At 38.6% G+C, this 23,148-nt stretch overlaps 1 protein-coding gene across 2 annotated transcripts in view; it reads left to right on the top strand.

Moving 5' to 3' along the window:
- SHROOM4 (shroom family member 4) overlaps positions 1 to 23,148 on the top strand; it is a 309,718-nt gene that overhangs the window by 142,829 nt on the left and 143,741 nt on the right. For both annotated transcript variants that reach the window (XR_005055365.2, XM_036996370.2), the window contains exon 2: positions 11,749 to 11,900. Coding sequence is in view for 1 of the 2 variants with exons in the window: in XM_036996370.2 (XP_036852265.2) it covers positions 11,749 to 11,900 (152 nt within the window). In the remaining variant the exon portion in view is untranslated. The remainder of the gene's footprint in view (positions 1 to 11,748; positions 11,901 to 23,148) is intronic.

Here is a 23,148-nt window from a genome sequence, read left to right as displayed (position 1 = left end):
ATCTGACACCCTTTAAGTGATCAAAATTAAGGATATTTAAAGCATGCGTTAATCTTTGATTTACCAATAGTTTTATCCTATAAAGGAGTAATCCCCCTTTTCTTTGTTTCTTTCTTTTTTTTTAATCTTTAATCTGCACTTACATGAAGAACACTATGATTACTATGCTCTCCCCTGTACCAGGTCCCCGCTAAAAACCACATTACAGTCACTGTCCATCAGCGTAGCAAAATGTTGTAGAATCACTGCTTGTCCTCCCTGTGTTGTACAGCCCTCCCTCCCCTTTCTCCCTCCCCCCATGGATGCTAATCTTAATACCCCCTCTCATCCCCCCCCTTATCCCTCCCTACCCACCCATCCTCCCCAGTTCCTTTCCGTTTGGTACCTGTTTGTCCATTTTTGTGTTCTGTAATTCCGCTGCTGTTTTATTTCTTCAGTTTTTCCTTTGTTCTTATACTCCCCAGATGAGTGAAATTATTTGATATTTCTCTTTCTTCACTTGGCTTATTTCACTGAGCATAATGCTCTCCAGCTCCATCCATGTTGCTGCAAATGGTAGGATTTTCCCTCTTCTTATGGCTGAGTAGTATTCGATTGTATATATGTACCACATCTTCTTTATCCAGTCATCTACCGATGCACATTTAGGTTGATTCCAATTCTTGGCTATTGTAAATAGTGCTGCGATAAACATAGGGGTGCATCTGTCTTTCTCAAACTTGATTGCTGCGTTCTTAGGGTAAATTCCTAGGAGTGGAATTCCTGGGTCAAATGGGAGGTCTGTTTTGCGCATTTTGATGAACCTCCACACTGCTTTCCACAGTGGTTGAACTAATTTACATTCCCACCAGCAGTGTAGGAGGGTTCCCCTTTCTCCACAGCCTCGCCAACATTTGTTGTTGTTTGTCTTTTGGATGGCAACTATCCTTACTGGTGTGAGGTGACACCTCATTGTAGTTTTAATTTGCATTTCTCTGATAATTAGCGATGTGGAGCATCTTTTCATGTGTCTCTTGGCCGTCTGTATTTCTTTTTTAGAGAACAGTCTGTTTAGTTCCTCTGCCCATTTTTTAATTGGGTTATTTGTTTTTTGTTTTTTGATGCATGTGAGCTCTTTATATATTTTGGACGTCAAGCCTTTATCGGATCTGTCATTTTCAAATATATTCTCCCATACTGTAGGGTTCCTTTTTGTTCTATTTATGGTGTCCTTTGCTGTATAGAAGCTTTTCAGCTTAATGTAGTCCCACTGGCTCATTTTTGCTGTTGTTTTCCTTGCCCGGGGAGATATGTTCAAGAAGAGGTCATGCATGTTTATGCCTAAGAGGATATTGCGTATGTTTTTTTCCAAGAGTTTTACTGTTGCATGACTTACATTCAGGTCTTTGACCCATTTTGAGTTTACCTTTGTATATGGGGTTAGACAATGGTCGAGTTTCATTCTTCTACATGTAGCTGTCCAGTTTTGCCAGCACTATCTGTTGAAGAGACTGTAATTTTGCCATTGTATGTCCATGGCTCCTTTATCAAATATTAATTGACCATATATGTTTGGGTTAATGTCTGGATTCTCTAGTCTGTTCCATTGGTCTGTGGCTCTGTTCTTGTGCCAGTAGCAAATTGTCTTGATTACTGTGGCTTTGTAGTAGAGCTTGAAGTTGGGGAGTGAGATCCCCCCTACTTTATTCTTCTTTTTCAGGATTGCTTTGGCTATTCGGTGTCTTTGGTGTTTCCATATGAATTTTTGAATTATTTGTTACAATTCATTGAAGAATGTTGCTGGTAATTTGATAGGGATTACATCAAATCTGTATATTGCTTTGGGTAGGAAGGCCATTTTGACGATATTAATTCTTCCTAGCCATGAGCATGGGATGAGTTATCATTTGTTAGTGTTCCCTTTAATTTCTCTTTAGAGTGACTTGTAGTTTTCAGGGTATAGGTCTTTCACTTCTTTGGGCAGGTTTATTCCTAGGTATCTTATTCTTTTTGATGCAATTGTGAATGGAATTGTTTTCCTGATATCTCTTTCTGTTGGTTCATTGTTAGTGTAAAGGAAAGCTACAGATTTCTGTGTGTTAATTTTGTATCCTGCAACTTTGCTGTATTCTGATATCAGTTCCAGTAGTTTCTGAGTGGAGTCTTTAGGGTTTATAATGTACAGTATCATATGATCTGCAAATAGTGACAGTTTAACTTCTTCTTTACCAATCTGTATTCCTTGTATTTCTTGGTTTTGTGTTATTGCTGTGGCTGGGACCTCCAGTACTATGTTTAATAACAGTGGGGGGGAGTAGCCATCCCTGTCCGGTTCCCGATCTCAGAGAAAATGCTTTCAGCTTCTCGCTGTTCAGTATACTCTTGGCTGTGGGTTTTTCATAGATGGCCTTTATTATGTTGAGGAACTTGCCCACTATTCCCATTTTGCTGAGAGTTTTTATCATGAATGGATGTTGAATTTTGTCAAATGGTTTTTCAGCATCTATGGAGATGATCATGTGGTTTTTGTCTTTCTTTTTGTTGATGTGGTGGATGATGTTGATGGATTTTCGAATGTTGTACCATCCTTGCATCCCTGGGATGAATCCCACTTGGTCATGGTGTATGGTCTTTTTGATATGCTGTTGAATTCTGTTTGCTAATATTTTATTGAGTATTTTTACATCTACATTCATCAGGGATATTGGTCTGTAGTTTTCTTTTTTGGTGGGGTCTTTGCCTGCTTTTGGTATTAGGGTGATGTTGGCTTTATAGAATGAGTTTGGGAGTATTCCCTCCTCTTCTATTTTTTGGAATACTTTAAGGAGAATGGGTATTATGTCTTCTCTGTGTGTCTCATAAAATTCCGAGGTACATCTGTCTGTCCCTAGGGTTTTTTTCTTGGGTTGTTTTTTGATTACTGTTTCTATTTCTTTGCTCGTAATTGGTTTGTTTAACTTTTGTGTTTCTTCCTTGGTCAGACTTGGGAGATTGTATTTTTCTAGGAAGTTGTCCGTTTCTTCTAGGTTTTCCAGCTTGTTGGCATATAGGTTTTCATAGTAGTCTTTAATAAGTCTTTGTATTTCTGTGGAGTCTGTCGTGATTTTTCCATTCTCATTTTTGTTTCGGTTCATTTGTGTTGATTCTCTTTTTCTCTTAATAAGTTTGGCTAGAGGCTTATCTATTTTGTTTATTTTCTCAAAGAACCAGCTCTTGGTTTAGTTGATTTTTGCTATTGTTTTATTCTTCTCAATTTTGTTTATTTCTTCTCTGATCTTTATTATGTCCCTCCTTCTGCTGACTTTAGGCCTCATTTGTTCTTCTTTTTCCTGTTCCAATAATTGTGATGTTAGACTATTCATTTGGGATTGTTCTTCCTTCTTCAAGTGTGTCTGCATCTCTATATACTTTCTTCTTAAGACTACTTTCGCTGCATCCCACAGACGTTGGGGCTTTGTGTTGTTGTTTTCATTTGTTTCTACATATTCCTTGATCTCTATTTTGATTTATTCATTGATCCATTGGTTATTTAGAAGCATGTTGTTAAGCCTCCATGTGTTTGTGAGCCTTTTTATTTCCTTTGTAGAATTTATTTCTAGTTTTATACCTTTGTGGTCTGAAAAATTGGTTGGCAGAATTTCAATATTTTGGCATTTACTGAGGCTCTTTTTGTGAGCTAGTATGTGGTCTATTCTGGAGAATGTTCCATGTGCACTTGAGAAGAATGTATATCCTTTTGCTTTTGGATGTAGAGTCCTATAGATGTCTATTAGGTCCATCTGTTCTAGTGTGTTGTTCAGTGCCTTTGTGTCCTTACTTATTTTCTGCCTGGTGGATCTATGCTTTGGGCTGAGTGGTGTGTTGAAGTCTCATAAAATGAATGCATTGCACTCTATTTCCCTCTTTAGTTCTGTCAGTATTTGTTTCACAAATGCTGGTGCTCCTGTGTTGGGTGCATATATATTTAGAATGGTTATATCCTCTTGTTGGACTGAGCCCTTTATTATTATGTAGTGTTCTTCTTTATCTATTGTTACTTTCTTTGTTTTGAAGTCTATTTTGTCTGATATTAGTACTGCAACCCCTGCTTTCTTCTCACTGTTGTTTGCCTGAAATATGTTTTTCCATCCCTTGACTTTTAGTCTGTGCATGTCTTTGGGTCTGAGGTGAGTTTCTTGTAAGCAGCATATAGATGTGTCTTTCTTTTTTATCCATTCTATTACTCTGAGTCTTTTGTTTGGTGCATTAAGTCCATTTACATTTAGGGTGACTATTGAGAGATATGTACTTATTGCCATTGCAGGCTTTAGATTTGTGGTTTTCAAAGGTTCAAGGTTAGCTTCTTTAGTATCTTACTGCCTAACTTAGCTCGCTTATTGAGCTGTTATATACACTGTCTGCAGATTCTTTTCTTCTCTCCCTTCTTATTTCTCCTCCTCCATTCTTCATATGTTGTGTGTTTTGTTCTGTGCTCTTTTTAGGAGTGCTCCCATCTAGAGCAGTCCCTGTAAGATGCCCTGTAGAGGTGGTTTGTGGGAAGCAAATTCCCTCAGCTTTTGCTTGTCTGGGAATTGTTTAATCCTGCAATCATATTTCAGTGATAGTCTTGCTGGATACAGTATCCTTGGTTCAAGGCCCTTCTGTTTCATTGCATTAAATATATCATGCCATTCTTTTCTGGCCTGTAGGGTTTCTGTCAAGAAGTCTGATGTTAGCCTGATGGGTTTTCCTTTATAGGTGACCTTTTTCTCTCTGGCTGCCTTTAAAACTCTTTCCTTGTCCTTCATCCTTGCCATTTTAATTATTATGTGTCTTGGCGTTGTCCTCCTTGTATCCTTTCTGTTGCGGTTTCTGTGTATTCCCGTGGTCTGTTCGATTGTTTCTTCCCCCAGTTTGGGGAAGTTTTCAGCAATTATTTCTTCAAAGAGACTTTCTATCCCTTTTGCTCTTTCTTCTTCTTCTGGTACCCCTGTAATATGAATACTATTCCTTTTGGCTTGGTCACATATTTCTCTTAGTGTTGTTTCATTCTTGGAGATGCTTTTATCTCTCTCTATGTCAGCTTCTGTACGTTCCTGTTCTCTGGTTTCTATTCCTTCAATGGCCTCTTGCATCTTTTCCTTTCTGCTTATAAATCCTTCGAGGGTTTGTTTCACTTCTGTGATCTCCTTCCTGACATCTGTGATCTCCCTCCGGACTTCATCCCATTGCTCTTGCATTTTTCTCTGCATCTCATCCCATTGCTCTTGCATTTTTCTCTGCATCTCTGTCAGCATGTTCATGATATTTATTTTGAGTTCTTTTTCAGGAGGACTGGTTAGGTCTGTCTCCTTCTCAGGTGTTGTCTCTGTGATCTTTGTCTGCCTGTAGTTTTGCCTTTTCATGGTGATAGAGATAGTTTGCAGAGCTGGTATGAGTGACCGCTGTAAGAGCTTTCCTTCTTGTTGGTTTGTGGCCTTCCTCTCCTGGGAGAATAGCGACCTCTAGTGGCCTATGCTTTGCAGCTGTGTGCAGACAGGGCTTCTGCTACCTGCCCAGTTGCTATGGAGTTCATCTCTGCTGTGGCTGTGGGCGTGGCCTGGCTTGGGCTGCTCCTCCAAAATGGTGGAACTCTGTTGGTGGGGGAGCGGCTGGGAGGGTATTTAGCTCCATAAGGCGCCTCTGTGCTCCCTGTTGCCCAGGGGGTTAGAGTGCCCAGAGATCCCCAGATTCCCTGCGTCTGGGCTAAGTGTCCTGTCCTGCCCCTTTAAGACTTCCAAACTGCACTCTACAACCAAAACAACAACAGCAACAATGAAAGAGTAAAAAAAAATTTTTTAAAAAAAGGAAAAATGTGCGTTTTTCTTTGTCCTCAGGCCCCAGTCTCAGGCACCCGCTCACCGGTCTTGCTGCCTTGTTTCCCTAGTATTGGGGTCCCTGTCCCTTTAAGGCTTCTAAGAAGCACTCGCCAAAAACAAACAATAGAAACCCACTTCCGTTTCTTTGTTCTCCGGCGTCGGCCTCAGGCACCCACTGACTGGTCCTGCTGCTGGGAGCCGGGGGGAGGGGTGCTCGGGTCCTGCCTGGTGGGGGCTTCTATCTTACCCCCTTCGCGAGGCGCTGCGTTCTCACAGGTGTGGATGTGGTCTGGATGTTGTCCTGTGTCCTCTGTTCTCTATTTTAGGAAGAGCTGTCTTTGTTATATTTTCATAGATATATGTGGTTTTGGGAGGAGATTTCCGCTGCTCTACTCACGCCGCCATCCTGGCTCTGCCTCAAGGTTAACATTTTTGACAAACAGTGATAATATTCATGTTCACAAAGGACTTCATTATAAACAAATGGCTAGATTTGACAAAATGTGAACTGGACCCCAATGGGCATATTGGTTAATAATATAAGAAAAACCCTTTGTTTACTCTTGCTGTGTGATATTTGTTCCTCTTTACTGTAGTTAGAGAGATGGCAGGATGGTCAGACTTGGCAGTTGCAAAGACACATTGACTTTTGGTTGCTAATGTAGGGTATAGTGCCTTTCACTGCCTACTCCTTTCCTCATCACCAGATTCCTAGAGCTGATCTTGGCTGTGGACTGTTTTTGGCAAGATATTTAGGCTTTGATTTGGGCTAATACCCAGGGAAATTTAATTATTTGGAGCTTAGAGGACCTTTGTTATGAGGATTAGTAAAGTAGATGTTGATTGAGCAGCAGAGGAAGAAGGAGTTGTACATAGGGTAGTTCATGCTGTGGGGCACAGCATAGTTACATTGGCACAAGGTCGGGGGTGCCCCTGGTCCAGATCCACAGAATTTTACAATGTGGTACAGCTTGTTATAGGATTTGAGCATCTACTCATTAGCTGGTAGTGAGCAAGAATATTTCTTTCTTGATGCCTAGCTCCTCATTATTTCTCTATACAGGGATTACTACATAGAAACAGACCTTCTTATGTCTTCTTAATTGGTTGTTTTAAAATTCTTGTTTTGTTAAGAGATAGGTTTTTGTTTTCTGTTTTGCCTTTTGAGAAGCTGGGGTAAGGTAGGGGAGATCGAGGTGGGAATAGCAGAGTTTGTTGTTTTTTAATCTAAACTGTTTTGGAAAATTGTAAGGATTTTGAGAGAGCTGCTAAGAGAGACAAGTTAGGCAGCTTGAATGTCTGCAATCTAGAATCAGACTGTTGAAAATCCATGGCAAAGAGAATGTAGAAGTTTTAAGACCAGTGTCTGCCCTGTCCAGGGCACTTTGATCTATCTTTCCTAGCATATTGAGATTCTAAGAGACACCAATAAGGGAGAGAGGACACATCAGAAACAGCCCCCAATCTGTGGTCTTGTCAAGATTTTAAACTAAGTTTCAGAATAAGCACTGACTTTATTATTTGATGCTGCTACTTCCTACTAGTTAAACTTCTCAAATACAACTTATTCTCCATCTGTACATTTTCTTTCTATTGATTCTCCAGAAGAGACTGAATTGCTGAATTGGTGTCTGGATTGTTACCAGAAACTTGAAAATCTTTCAAAAGGTGCTAAAAAGACATTCAGAGAACATTCTGATTTTTAAAGGAATACAACTATTGTATTTGGGCTGAACCTTTTCTGTTAGCAAAAAATATAAATCAATTTCAGTAATTGGCTAAGTTGTTTGTCTTCTTAGACTATACAAGCTGATTGGAGGTAGGAGTATGGGCTGGCAATTTGGCCAGAAGCTCCTAGAACTGGCCAAGAAAGTTTCAACCAATGCTATTTTTTAAAAATAAATTTCTTGTAGCAACCAGAGGTATTCATAATCATGTCATTTATTTTAAATTCTGTTACACTATTGTAATAAGTATTCAATACTTGGTTGTTGATGTTGCAGATAAGTCTGATTTAGCTTTTCTTTTCTTTTGTCATATCTCCTGTTTATTCAATCCAAGCAAGTATGCTAGTATCTGACTAAATAAAAGTTACCACTAGAAAGCTAGTAAGTGCTGTTAAGTAGATTTTTCTTTGCCTTTACTCTCAAGAGAACAACTTGTCACTTTGTTGACAGTTATCACAGCACTTCATGCTTCATTGTAGATCCATCAGAAATATTCAGATAGCCAGCTCATTAGCACAAAATGGGGATCAGAAAATTCTTCTTCTCAGTTTCCCAACTGTGCTTTTTAAAGTGTTCTAACCTTCATGGACCACTCTGAAACAATGGATAAAGACCGGAGGTAAATGAGAGATGGATGCTACTCAGTTTTGAAGTAGTGAAACATGGGTGAAGGCCAAGTACAATGGGGCAAAAACTGGGATTATCTGTGTCAGCAGAAGGATAATGTATGACTTCCCTAATGTTTGAAGGTCACTGAATGTCAGTGTTCCAAGGGCACTCATCAATCACCAAATCAGACCCCCATATTTTACCAGGATGGATAAAAGGGGCCAAAAGAGAGGAAAAGGGACTTACCCAAGATCAATAAGCTCTTCCCAACTTTACAGAAACTAACTGTCTTTTTGTTATACTACCTTTATGCAGTCAATTTTCAATTACTTGAGCCACTCACTGCTAGCCCATCAATCACTTGGATAATCCAAAATGACACATAAGTTAATCACCATTTACACTGGGCTTTGTGATGTGTGTTTATACTAACATTCCACTGTATCTGTGTCCAACCTCAGAATTTACAACACTTCAGATGAAAGAAGAAAGCCACCCTCAAGGTTTGATTCACGAAGAGCTGGAAAGTTGACCAGCCTTGATGAATGGACAGCTTCATATGATACTGTACAGTCCCTCAAGCAGGAAATGTTATTCTCAAAAAGTTTGTTGATTCACACCTTTCCTGGGTCCCAGCCAGGGTTATAAGTTTTGTGGTGGGAAAGGGAAAACAAAACCTTTGCTAGAAGAATATATATGTTTTCTCCCCTCCCTTTCTCTCTCCTTCCCTCCCTCCCTTTATTCTTTCTTCCTCCCTTCCATTACTTTTCATTCCTTTTTCTTGCCAGAAAAATGAACACCTGCTTTAACTTCTACATAAGCAAGTGAGTGATTGAGCCATTGACCTGGAGAACTGTCTGTCAGGAGACAAAACAAAAAATGGAGGACGTGCTGGATCCCAGAAATCTAGGGGTGGATTTGGAAGGAGAAAGACTAGTGAACAATAAGTTGTAAAAGCATCAGAAAGTCAGGAGTAGTAAGAAGGAATCCATTTCATACCTCCACAAATGCCCTGGGTCTGGGAAAGGGCTAGTTTGGGGTATAGTATGAGGGATGTTTAGACAGTTTCATTTCCTAATTTCAACCCATCTGGACTCTGGGATTGTGCTGGGTTCCCACAATTTGTTGGTTTATTGCCTGTGAATCCTCACACTTGTACTAAGGTGGGTTTTTTACACTCAACATATCTGTTCTGAGGAAAATACTGCTGGTGACTAAGAAATGGCATAGAACAGAAAAAGGGGCATGCACAGTCAGCCTAAGGCTGTAGATCCTCTGAGGGCTCTGACAGTAGCAGCCAAAGTGACAGTAGGGACCACAAAGTGTGTGAGCTTTTGCTGCAGCAATAATTAAGCATTTTAGTTTAAAAGGTCCCCCCTTTCCATTTTCTGGCCTAGAATAAACAGAGATCTTGTTTTTGTAACAAAGTGGTTAATTAATCAGAAGTGATACTTAATATCAATGCACATTAAACAGAAGACTTGCTATGGGTAACAGTAATATAGAAAATTGAGTTGTATGAATTAAAAATGAGTAGAGTAAGTTAAGACTAATATACATCAACAAGAAACATCTATTATCATTTATTAGTTAGACTCCTGTTTGTCTTTCTTTGCTAGCCTAAGGAAGCCCTTTCAAATGGCTGATCCCTGTTGAAAGTCCTGGCTGATGCTGAGGGCCTTCCATGGATGCCAAAAGAATGAGTTATTCAAATAGAACTTCTGAAATTCAAGTACAGCAATTTTCTTCTCCCCTCTCCCCTCCCCGGGCTGCAGACAGAAGTGACTGTGAAGTCATAATGATAATGACAATGGAAATCAGTGTGTGATCCTAATTAATTTCTGAGAGTTGTTCCCCATTTACCAATATCGACTTATTTTGTCTTGACTGGTGGCCCAGGTACTGGAACAAAGGTATAAATATTCAATGTCACTTGGCTAACCTATGATTTGTCATACAAATGTTAATTTTTAAAAAAACATTGGGTTAGCAGCAATAAATTTAATAATTCTATGATTTAACATGGAATTTCAATTTATTTGATGGGGTTCTTAAAATCCTGAATTAACACGTTTCTCTGCACTCAGGAGGTCTTACCTGCCAAATTGTACATGAGTTGGCCATATTCTAATGCTCAGCAATATTCTAACTTCCATGGTGTGGAGATAGATTAAAGGGATGCTAGGAAAGACAAAGAAAGATTGGAACAAGAGTAGAAGTAAGTATAAAAACACCTGCATTAAAGACCAGCCTTCAGTTGTCCCACTTAGAATCTACCTTTGGTTTAATCATCCTTCTCATTTGCCCCTGGGAGGAAAACAACAAACACACATACACCTCTTCCTAATTCCATGAATGTGTTGAACATTTATTTACCTGACCATCTGCATGGACATAAGAACTTTACGACAATGACATTCCTGAAGCTGGGAGCTATGTATGCATTGCTTGTTTCCATATCTCTAGCTCTTCGTATGCCATTCTGTGCATACTAAACATTTACTAAAAACTTGAATGAATTAAAGATGGATGAGATGACTTCTACCATCATGGATGGAATTGATATTCCAATAGGTAGACTTCACCTTTGTGGTAGAAAGAATGTTACATATAAAGTAACTATGAGTGAGGACTGTTGGGGGACATTCTGCTTTGCTTTGCTTTTGCCTACCCAGATGGTTATTACTTGTGCCTTTTCTTTCAATGTCCCCCAGCCTGACTATTTTCTTGCCAAGATTGCCCAGGACAATAGAAATTCTGTAAGTTATGGTGGAAGATGAAACACCTATTTCCCCAGCTTTTAGTGAATGCCCACTATGTGCCAGACACTGGAAGGACTGTGCTAAGCACCTTTTGAAAAGACATAGGTAAATCATCAATTGCATTGTTTGTACATACTTAGTATCTTTGAATTTGCAATTCCACTCAAAGAATATTGAGCCAGAAGCCATCTTCAAGGTCTTCAGAATCATCTCCCTTGCTATAATAATCGGAGCTCACATTTATTGAGGATTTGCTGATCCCAGATACTGCCTATGCTAACAATCCTGTGAGGTAGGTTCTCTTGTTATTTGTATTTCACATATGAGGTAATTGAGACATGGAAATGTTAGCTAACTTGCTCAGGGTCACACATCTAGAAAATACTAGAGCCAAGATTCAAACTCAAGTTTGTCAGACTTCAAAGTCTGCCCAAAGATAGGAGAAGTCTTGCCAATGGTCATTTTTCTGGAGCCTACCTCTTCTGGCTCTAATCTGTGTGTACATTTTGCTATGCAGTGCTGGTACTTTAGCCCACACTGTGGTTCCTTCCAGGCATCATTTTCTTAAAAGTGCTTATCTCAGATAGACTGTAGATTCCTCTAGGGCAGAGACTGCATTATTTCACTGTTGTCTCCTTCCTCAAGGGCTTGCCCAAAGTTCGCTTTCAGTAAATAATGGCCTATGAACAAGTTTTTAGCTATTCCCTGGAGCTTACTGGGGCCATCCCTGAGTACTGTGTTTGGGTCAGAGGCAGGGTGGGAGGAGACAGGAAGTAGAATTTTGGGGAAGGGGTCACCTCATCACTGCTTTCTGTTATGTTCTCTGAACCACAGATCGAAGATGGGGGCAAGGCAGCCTTGTCCCAGAAGATGAGGACTGGTGATGAGCTGGTGAATATCAATGGCACTCCACTGTATGGTTCCCGCCAAGAGGCCCTCATCCTCATCAAAGGCTCTTTCCGGATCCTGAAGCTGATTGTCAGGAGGTAAGATACAGGAGATTTGCTGTAGGATTCAGGGGCTGCTGAAACCACCTGGTTAGTAGTAAAGCCTCAGTAGAGTCATGTCTATCTGTATCATCATGGGAAGTGGTGTTCCACATGAACTGAATCTTACAGACAACTGAACCAGAATGACACAGGAGAAATGGCCTTTGTTTCAAATCCTGGTACTGCTACATACTACTGGTGTCACCTTGGGTAAATTAATTTTACTCTGCAAGACTCAGTCTCCTTATTTGGTATTGAGAGAACTAAATGACTCTATACACACCAAGGGCCTACCTAACCCAGAGTTTTTCAGTCTCCTTCTGCCTACTTTCTGTTTCCTCATTGGCTGCCACTGATCCACTACATAGATTTAAAGAGATCCTACTACCAGCCATGGTAGGCATTTTGGAAGTTGTGACAAACTCTAAGATAAAAACTTTGTCTTTGAAGAGTGTATAGTCTAACAAGGGAGAAAAGGTACACATGTGGCAAATTAGTTAACAATACATTTTTTAAGAAAAAAATATAAAGGAGATTTCACAGGGTGAAGGGTGATTTTGAAATGGATCATTCAGACAGAAATAGCTGTTAGTGTTCAAGAGAAAGAGACTACATCAGAAGAGATTGATAGGGATAGGAGGTACTCAAAATGGCAGCGTGAGTAGGGTGGCAGAAATCTTCTCCCAAAACAATATGTTTTTGAAAATACAGCAAATAAAACTATTCCTAAAAAAGAGGCCAGAAGATATAGTACAACAGCCAAGCTACATCCACATCTGTGAGAACTGAGCATCTTGCGAAAAGGGTAAGATACAAAGCCGTGACCCAGCGGAACCTGAGCACTCCCCCAGCTCACTGGCAGGAGGAAAGGAGTCAGAGTCGGGAGGGAGTGGAAGCACAGGACTGCTAAATAACCAGCCCTAGTAATTTGCACTGGGAGCACCGACACACATCACATGGTGTATGGGATATTAGAGAAATGGAAAAGTAAAATCTGAGATGGAGACTGCGAGCAGGTCCCCACAGCCGGCTCCCCTGGGACAAAAGAAAAGTGGGAGCTCTACAAGTCATAAAGGGGCAAGGGTTTAACAGCTGGATGAAATAGCCCCAGTACACTCAGCCCAGCAGGCTGGGAATCTTAAGGAAATCAGGTGCCCTAACCCCTCTGTGGCAACGCAGCTCTGAAGCCCCTCATAGCAATAATCAGCCTGCTGTTCATTCCCCACTGCCAGTGCTGCAAGAAAACTGGCTGAATTGTCACTGCTGTGGAGCAGCCAGGGAGCAGCCCCACCCACAGCAACCACACAGAGTCTTCTACCAGTGTGCAGCTAACTGGGTGAGACCCAGAGACTGCTTCCTATGCACAGATGCCCTGCATAGGCAGAAAAAGCCAGCGCAAGCTCCAGAAGGCACAAAGGAGTGCCGTTCTCACAGGAGAACACACACGGTGCATCTGTAACCTCTGGCAGTACCCTAGACTATCCTGAGAGCCGCCCAGCCCACTGCAGCACAGGGGATTAATGCAGAGACTGCTCCTTGTGTGTGGGTAACCAGCACAGGCAGCAGAGAAGGGCAAGATGACCAGCAAGCAGGAAGGGACTTTGTTCTCCCAGCTGACACATGTGCAACCTGCCAGCGATCACTTCTATCACCATGAAAAGGCAGACGAACAGGGTCCACTCCAAAATAACTTAAAAAATTCCCAAGAGGGCCTGAAAAGATAGTTATAACAAATCTTCCTAAAAAAGAATTCAAAACAAAAGTTTTAACTGTGCTGATGGACCTGCAGAGAAATATGCAAGAGCCAAGGGATGAAGTCTGGAGGGAGATAACAGAAATGAAACAATCAATAGAAGGACTTAAGAGCAGACCAGATGAGGTGCAAGAGACTGTTAATGGAATAGAAATCAGAGAACAGGAATACAGAGAAGCTGAGGCAGACAGAGACAAAAGGATTGCTAGGAATGAAAAAATATTAAGGGAACTGTGTGACCAATCCAAATAGAACAATATCCACATTATATGGGAACCAGAAGAAGAAAAGAGAGAAAAAGGGATTAAAAGTGTCTTTGAAGAAATAATTGCTGAAAACTTCCCTAAGCTGGGGAAGGAAATAGTCTCTCAAACCATGGAAGCCCACAGATCTCCCAACACAAGGGACCCAAGGAGGACAACACCAAGACATATAATAATTAAAATGGCAAAGATCAAAGACAAGAACAGGCTATTAAAGGTAGCCAGAGTCAGAAAAAAGATCACCTACAAAGGAAATCCAATGAGGCTATTATCAGACTGATCTGATGGCCAGAAGAGAATGGCATGATAAATTTAAAGCAATGAAACAGAAGGACCTTGAACCAAGAATATGGTATCCAGAAAGATTATCATTTGAATTTGAAGGAGGGATTAAATAATTTAAAGATAAGCAAAAGTTGAGGGAATTTGCCTCCCACAAACCACCTCTACAGAATATTTTAAAGGGACTGCTCTAGATGGAAGCACTCCTAAGGCTAAATAGATGTCACCAGAGAAAATAAAATCACAGCAAAGAAAGAAGACCAATCAAATACTAACTAAAGGTAAAAAATAAAATCAACTACCCACAAAAGTAGTCAAAGGAAACACAAAAGGGTACAGAATAAAACACATAACATATAAAGAGTGGAGGAGGAAGAATAAGGGAAAGAAATAAAGAATCATAAGACTGTGTTTATAATAGTGTAATAAGTGAGTTAAAGTTAGATGGTTAGATAGTAAAGAAGCTACCCTTAAGCCTTTGATAACCATGACTCCAAAGTCTGCAATGGCAAGAAGTACATATCTATCGATAATCACCCTAAATGTAAATGGATTGAATGCACCGATCAAAAGACACAGAGCAATAGAATGGATAAAAAAGCAAGACCCATCTGTACGCTGCTTACAAGAGACTCACCCCAAACCCAAAGACATACAAAGACTAAAAGTGAAGGGATGGAAAAAGATACTTCATGTAAACAATAGGGAGAAAAAAGCAGGTGTTGCAGTACTTATATCAGACAAAACAGACTTCAAAACAAAGAAAGTAACAAGAGATAATGAAGGACATTACATAATGACAAAGGAGTCAGTCCAACAAAAGGTTATAACCATTACAAATATCTATGCACCTAACACAGGAGCACCGACATATGTGAAACAAATACTAACGAATTAAAGGATGAAATAGAATTCAATGCATTCATTTTAGGAGACTTCAACACACCACTCACCCCTAAGGACAGATCCACCAGACATAAAATAAGTAACGACATAGAGGTACTGAACAAAACACTAGAACAGATGGACCTAACAGACATCTACAGAACTCTACACCCAAAAGCAGCAGGATACACATTCTTCTCATGTGCACATGGAACATTCTCCAGAATAGACCACATACTAGGCCACAAAAAGAGGCTTAGTAAATTTAGAAAGATTGAAATTCTACCATCTAAGTTCTCGGATCACAAAGGTATAGAACTAGAAATAAATTGTGCAAGGAAAATCAAAAGGCTCACAAATACATGGAGGCTTAACAATGTGCTCCTAAATAATCAATGGGACAATGACCAAATTAAAACAGAGATCAAGCAATATATGGACACAAATGACAACAACAGCACAAAACCCCAACTTCTGTGGGATGCAGCGAAGGCAGTTCTAAGAGGAAAGTATATAGCAATCCAGGCCTATTTAAAGAAGGAAGAACAATCCCAAATGAATAGTCTAAAGTCACAATTATTGAAACTGGAGAAAAAGAACAAATGAGGCCCAAAGTCAGCAGAAGGAGGGACATAAGAAAGATCAGAGAAGAAATAAAAAAAATAGAGGAGAATAAAACAATAGAAAAATCAATGAAACAGAGAGCTGGTTCTTTGAGAAAATAAAGTGAAGAGATAAACCCCTAGCCAGACTTACTAAGAGACAAAGAGAATCTACACACATCAACAGAATCAGAAATGAGAAAGGAAAAATCACGACAGACACTCAACCACAGAAATACAAAATATTATTAAACAATACTATGAAAATCTATATGCTAACAAGATAGATAACCTAGAAGAAATGGAAACGTTTCTAGAAAAATACAAGCTTTGAAGACTGACCAAGGAAGAAACAGAAAATCTAAACACACCAATTACCAGCAACAAAATTGAATTGCTAATCAAAAAACTACCCAAGAACCAAAACCCCAAGCCAGATGGATTCAACGCTGAATTCTATCAGACATAGAAAGAAGGCATAATACCCATTGTCATTAAGGTTTTCCAAAAAAATAGAAGAGGAGAGAATACTTCCAAACTCATTCTATGAAGCCAGCATCACTCTAATACACAAACCAGGCAAAGACCTGACATAAAAAGAAAATTACAGACCAATATCCCTAATGAACATAGATGCAAAAATACTCAACAAAATATTAGCAAACCAAATTCAAAATACACCAAAAGGACCATACAAAATGATCAAGTAGGATTCATATCAGGGATGCAAGGATGGTACAACATTTGAAAACCCACCAGTATCATCCACCACATCAACAAAAAGGACAAAAACCATATCATAAAATCCATAGATGCTGAAAAAGTATTTGACAAAATTCAGCATCCATTCTTGATAAAAACTCTCAACAAAATGGGTGTATAGGGTAAGAACTCTATAATAAACGTCATGTATGACAAACCCACAGCCAACATCATACTTTACAGTGAGAAGCTGAAAGATTTTCACCTAAGGTCAGGAACAAGAAAAGGATGCCCACTCTTCCCACTTTTATTCAACATAGTACTGGAGGTCCTAGCCATGGCAATCAGACAAAACAAAGAAATGCAAGGCATCCAGATTGGTAAAGAGGAAGTCAAAATGTCACTATTTGCAGATGACATGATATTGTACATAAAAAACCCTAAAGACACCACTCCAAAACTACTAGAATTAATATCTGAATTTAGCAAAGTTGCAGGATACAAAATTAATACACAGAAATCTGTGGATTTTCTCTACACTAATGATGAACTAGCAGAAAGAGAAATCAGGAAAACAATTCCATTCAAAATTGCATTGAAAAGAATAAAGTACCTCAGAATGAACCTAACAAAGGAAGTGAAAGACATATACTCTGAAAACTACAAGACACTCTTAGGAGAAATTAAAGAGGACACTAATAAATGGAAATTCATCCCATGCTCTTCCATAGGAAGAATTGATATTGTCAAAATGGCCATCCTGCCTAAAGCAATCTTTAGCTTCATTTCAATCCCTATCAAAATACCAACAGCATTCTACAACCACCTGGAACAAATAGTTCTAAAATTCATATGAAACCATCAAAGACCCCAAATAGCTAAAGCAATCCTGAGCAGGAACACTAAAGTAGGGATGGATCTTGCTCCCCAACCTCAAGCTCTACTGCAAAGCCACATAAATCAGGACAATTTGGTACTGGCACAAGAACAGACCCACAGACCAGTGGAACAGAATAGAGTCTCTAGACATTAACCCAAACATATATGGTGAATTAATATATGATGAAGGAGCCATGGACATAAAATGGGGAAATGACAGCCTCTTCAACAGCTGCTGTTGGCAAAACTGGACAGCTACATGTAAGAGAATGAAACTGGATCATTGTCTAACCCTATAAACAAAAGTAAATTTGAAATGGACCGAAGACCTGAATGTAAGCCATGAAACCATAAAACTCTTAGAAACATACACAGGCAAAAATCTCTTGGACATAAACATGAAGAACTTCTTCATGAACATATCTCCCCAGGCAAGCAAAATGAACAAGTGGGACTATATGAAGCCGAAAAGCTTCTGTACAGCAAAGGACACCTTCAATAGAACAAAAAGGCATCCTACAGTATGGGAGAATATATTAATAAATGACATATCTGATAAAGGGTTAACATCCAAAATACATAAAGAGCTCATGCACCTCAACAAACAAAAAGCAAATAATCCAATTAGAAAGTGGGTAGTGGAGCTGAACAGACACTTCTCCGTAGAAGAAATTCAGATGGCCAACCGGCACATGAAAAGATGCTCCACATCGCTAATCATCAGAGAAATGCAAATTAAAACCAGAATGAGATATCACCTCACACCAATTTGGATGGCCACCATCCAAAAGACAAACAACAACAAATGCTGGCAAGGATGTGTAGAAACAGGAACCTTCCTACACTGTTGGTGGGAATGTAAATTAGTTCAACCATTGTGGAAAGCAGTATGGAGGTTCCACACAAAACTCAAAATAGAAATACCATTTGACCCAGGAATTCCACTCCTAGGAATTTACCCTAAGAGTGCAGGAGCCCAGTTTGATAAAGACATATGTACCCCTATGTTTATCACAGCCCTATTTACAATAGCCAAGAAATGGAAGCAACCTAAGTGTCCATCAGTAGATGAGTGGATAAAGACATGGTACATATTCCCAATGGAATATTATTCAGCCATAAGAAGAAAACAAATCCTACCATTTGCAACAACATGGACGGAGCTAGAGGGTATTATGCTCAGTGAAAGAAGGCAGGCGGAAAAAGACAAGTATCAAATGATTTCACTCATTTGTAGAATATAAGAACAAAGAAAAAACTGAAGGAACAAAACAGTAGCAGACTCACAGAAGTCAAGAATGGACTACCAGTTACCAAAGGGAAAGGAAGTTGGGTGAATGGGTGGGACAGGAGGGATAAGGGGAAAAAGGGGCATTATGATTAGCCTGCATAATGTAGGGGCAGGGACACGGGGAAGGTTGTACATCACAGAGAAGACAAGTAGTGATTCTATAGCATCTTACTATGCTGATGGACAGTCACTGTAATGGGGTATGTGGGGGAGACTTGGTGATGGGGGGTCTAGTAAACATAATGTTTCTCATGTAATTGTAGATTAATGATACCAAAATAAATAAATAAATAAGTAAGTAAACAAGAGTTTGATAGGGTAGGTCTTCATACAGGAGGTAGAATGTAAGTTTAACGCTGAGTAGTATTTGTAAATAAATCATCAGGAGGAGAAAGGTGTTCCAGGTGAGTTGAGTGGCATACTCAAAAGGAAGGTAAGTACATACTTAGGCATAGTAATTCTGCTGCCACCAAACATTGCCATTGGTGAGTTTTCCATATGGCTTCTATTTCATTTTGTGACTGCCCTTTGCCCTGTACTACTGCAGCTCAGACTTCTCCCTTTCTATTGGTTTCATTTATCTTATACACATGCCTAAACTTCTCCATCTTAATTATTTTTGTTAAAAAAATACTTTCTAAGCATATTCCTGCATTCATATTTCCCCTTCTGCTGCTTCCCCATCTTCTTCCTTTTGTTTGTGCTCAGTCTCTTAAAAAGAGAGTTTATGCTCGCTGTCTCTACTTCTTCACTTACCATTTAGCTTTCTACCCACTGCTGTCTGAATTTGATGTGTAGGACTCAATGGAAACTACTGTGTCTAAAGCTACATATTACTTCCTAATTGTCAGGGTTAATGGATTATTTTCAGTTTCATCATATATGACTTATATCTGGCATTTGACATTGTTCTGGATCATATCCTCCTTTGTGAAACTCTTTTGCTTTTAATATACCCCATTTCTTTGTTCTTTTCCTATCTTTGTTCATTTTCTAAAACCAGGCTCCTTTACTACCTGCTTTTCCTCAGACCACCCCTTAAATATGAGTGTTTCATCTAGCTCCACCTTTTCTAACTTCATTAATATACCATGGAAAATTTACCCAGCTCCACAGCTTCAGTTACCATCTACATCTGGATGACTGTATCTCTTGTGCCCAGATCCGTATAGCCAATTTCCTACAGGATGTTTATACTTAGATATCTCAGAATAATTTCAAGCACAACATGCTGAAAATCTAACGCATCATCTTCTTCTCCTTCTAAGCTTCTTATCTCAGTGACTAGGACCACCATGTCCTCAGTCAACCAAGCCAGAAACACAGAAGCCATCTTTAATTTTCCCATTGTTCTCATGCTCTGCATCCAAATGATTTATCCTGAGGAGAATATTTAGGGGAAAGGGGATTTGAGTTAGTAAGAGTGAAGCTGTATAGAATACCATGGATTTATTATATTACCTTCTGTCTGCCATGTCCCTGGGTAGGAGGTGACATGTTAAGTAATGCCTTATATAATAGACACATTGTCACTGACTCAGTCATGATTTAGGTTTTAAATAAGGCTTCTCGGAGGGGTAGCTTGGTGAATTGGGAAGAGTTTTCATTTTGGAGTCAGACCCATGTATGCTACTTGTTAGTTCTGTTACATGGGAGACAATACTTCCTACATAATGGTACTATTGTGGTAATTAAATGAGGCAATTTATGTAAAATGCCTTTCACATAATGGGTTCTCAATGAATTTCAGTCCATTCCTTTCCCTAGGATATTAAAGGAGCATAATCAGAATAGCAAACATTATTAAAAAAGGAGAATATCAGAATTATAGTGTGCTTTAAAGCCCAACATTCAGCTAACATGATTTACAGGGAAACCATAGGGGTGACAAATATCTGAACATGAAATAAAGGTCCCTGTGAAATACTGATTATACAGAGAAAGCAACACTTGGAGGGAATATAGACACTATCCATGCTGGCTTCTGAGCCAGTCATAAACCAGGGTTTCAGGTATATCACCCAGTCATCCTCCCTTGGTGAGAGCTCTGTGTGCTCTTTCTCCCTGCTGTAGCAACATCTGCTGTTACCAGTCACTTATGAGTGGCTAAAGTTATGGCCTTGGAGATACTAGAGCCCTTTGCTTTTCATGGTGTTGCAAGTCCTGTGGCTTCCTTGAACCTACATCGTTTACCCTTCAACCTTCCCCTCTCAGCCCCCCTATTGGAGGAGGCTGTCAATGACATAATTTATCGGGTGATGCTGCCCTTTTGTGGAAAACCTAACACTCACCTTTGGACTACCCTGGGGATGGTATAGTACATTTATTCCCTCTTAGTCTATATTATTCCTCAAATTTATGAAAGAGCTCTTAGCACATAAAATAAATGTGATGTCTCTGATAAAATGTAGTATTTAACCTAGTGTTTAATACAAAGGTAGAAAGATTGGTTTGAGTAAACAATCAACTGACAAAAATTCAACACTGAGCTTTAGGTCTAAGCTTCAGCCCTTTGAAATGACTATAAAATATAAACAGAAGGAACTTTAGAAAATGGCCTACATTGAAAAGCTAGCCCAGCTCTTCCTCCTATATTGCCTTTTAGATAATGGTCAACTAAGTCAGAAATCTAGGTGTTTGTTACTTTCAACTTTCTTGCTTGCCCCAACTCCCTCCAATCCAAGTAATTCCAAGTCTGAATGATTCTATTTGCTAAAAACATCTCAGGAACCTTTGTCTTAATACAAGCACTCATGATATCTTACCTGTATTATTGTAAGAGACTTCTCACTGGCTTCTCACCTTTTGCTCTCACCTTCTTCCAGTCAATTTGTTCTCCAAATAAGACATCTGATCATGTCACTTACCTATTTGAAGAAAAATCAACTGGAACAATAATCTTACAATCATGTTGACACCAAAAGATTCACTTTATATTGATAGAAGATATAAACTATTTTGAGGATATCATATTCATGAACTGAAACAATTTTTTATTTAAAAAATGGCATCCAAATATGTAAAGAAACAACTGCTTGCAATACAAGCAGAAAAGTTATAGAAATTCCTATATGGGAAACTTTCATGAATTTAACTATGACAGTTAAAGTAGACCATTATATATATATATATAGTTTATACTATTTGAAAAACATGATCATCAAAACTAATAAATATAAAAAAGTGTATGTTATAGACAGTGAATATTTTCAAATATTCAGAGAACTTTTTAAAAAATTATGGTATGCCACAAAGAAAACCTTTGCAAACTTTTACAAGTAGAAATCATACTTGCCCTGTTCTCTGGTGATAATGTAAAACTTCTACAAATTAAAAACAAATTTAAACCAAAGTCTTCAACTGCCTGACTATTTCAGAACACATTTATATGCAAGTATTATCCCAAAGAAACACTAGCAGACTAAAAAAAAATAACAAAAATGATATCATGACTTACCAAAATTTTGAAACCAATATTCAGAAGTAAATTTATAACCTTAAATATTTCATTATTGAAAATGAGGAATGAAATTACATGACTATGAATCCAATGTAATATAAAGCCAAGGGATAGATTTTGTATGGGGGGATGAATTAAGTATATGAGCCTCTAGCAAATTTAATCAAGAAAACAAAGATGAATTGTAAATAAAATATATGTGATAAATGGAATATAAAACAAATACAAAGAAGGTTTCTTAAATTATAGGATACTGCTATAATTGTACCTTAATAAATTTGAAAAGCTCAGAGAAATTTAAAATGATTAACAAAATGTTAAATGCTAAGCATTATTGAGAAGTTAAAAACTAAATGGATCTGTAAAAACTGTAGAAGCATTGAAAACAATTATCAAAAAGAAACTTCCAGAAATACTTAGGGCCAGATGTTTCAATCTGTGAGTTCCTTCAAATTTTCTAGAAATAGTCAAGTTAATTGAAAATCTTGCAGTTATTCACGTTGTTTTTGAAGAAAGCATCACTCTGCTCGTAACATTTGACATAAAAGAATTTACTCCTCCAAAAAGAATACTCAGATTGTGAACGTAGATGCAAAACCTATAAATGAAATTCTATCAAATTTACTTAAATAATATTGGATAATAACTATTAATTACAAGTATTAAAAGATAACTTTTTAAAAAAGTAAAAACTTAACTCTCATAACGATATAAAACAAATATACTAAAGATTGTATTTAACTAATGCATAAGGAAATTGTAAGGTGTTACAACCAGTTCAGAGAAGCACAAATTTCATTTAAAATTAACAGTAGACCACAATAACCAATTAGGAGCTATAAGGAGAAATATATCCTATTCACAATAGCAACCAAACACATAAAATTCTTAGGAATGACCTTAAGAAGAAATGTGTATGAAAGAAAGGGGATATATATGATGAAAATTTCAGAACTTTATAGAGAGAATATATGTGCAAGTAATTTTTGATAGTATAGGTAAACTCTCAGGGCATTGTGTTAAATGATAAAATAAAAAGTAAGATACAATTCAATGGATAGTATGTCCATATATCCTGGTTTAGGAATGTACTCCACAGACAGCCTCCAAATCATTATTCCTCCACCC

This window comes from Manis javanica, chromosome X, assembly GCF_040802235.1.
Source record: "Manis javanica isolate MJ-LG chromosome X, MJ_LKY, whole genome shotgun sequence".
Classification (NCBI taxonomy): Eukaryota; Metazoa; Chordata; class Mammalia; order Pholidota; family Manidae; genus Manis; species Manis javanica.
Note: the sequence above shows the minus strand (reverse complement) of the source record. Positions and strands in the feature narration are given on the sequence as shown.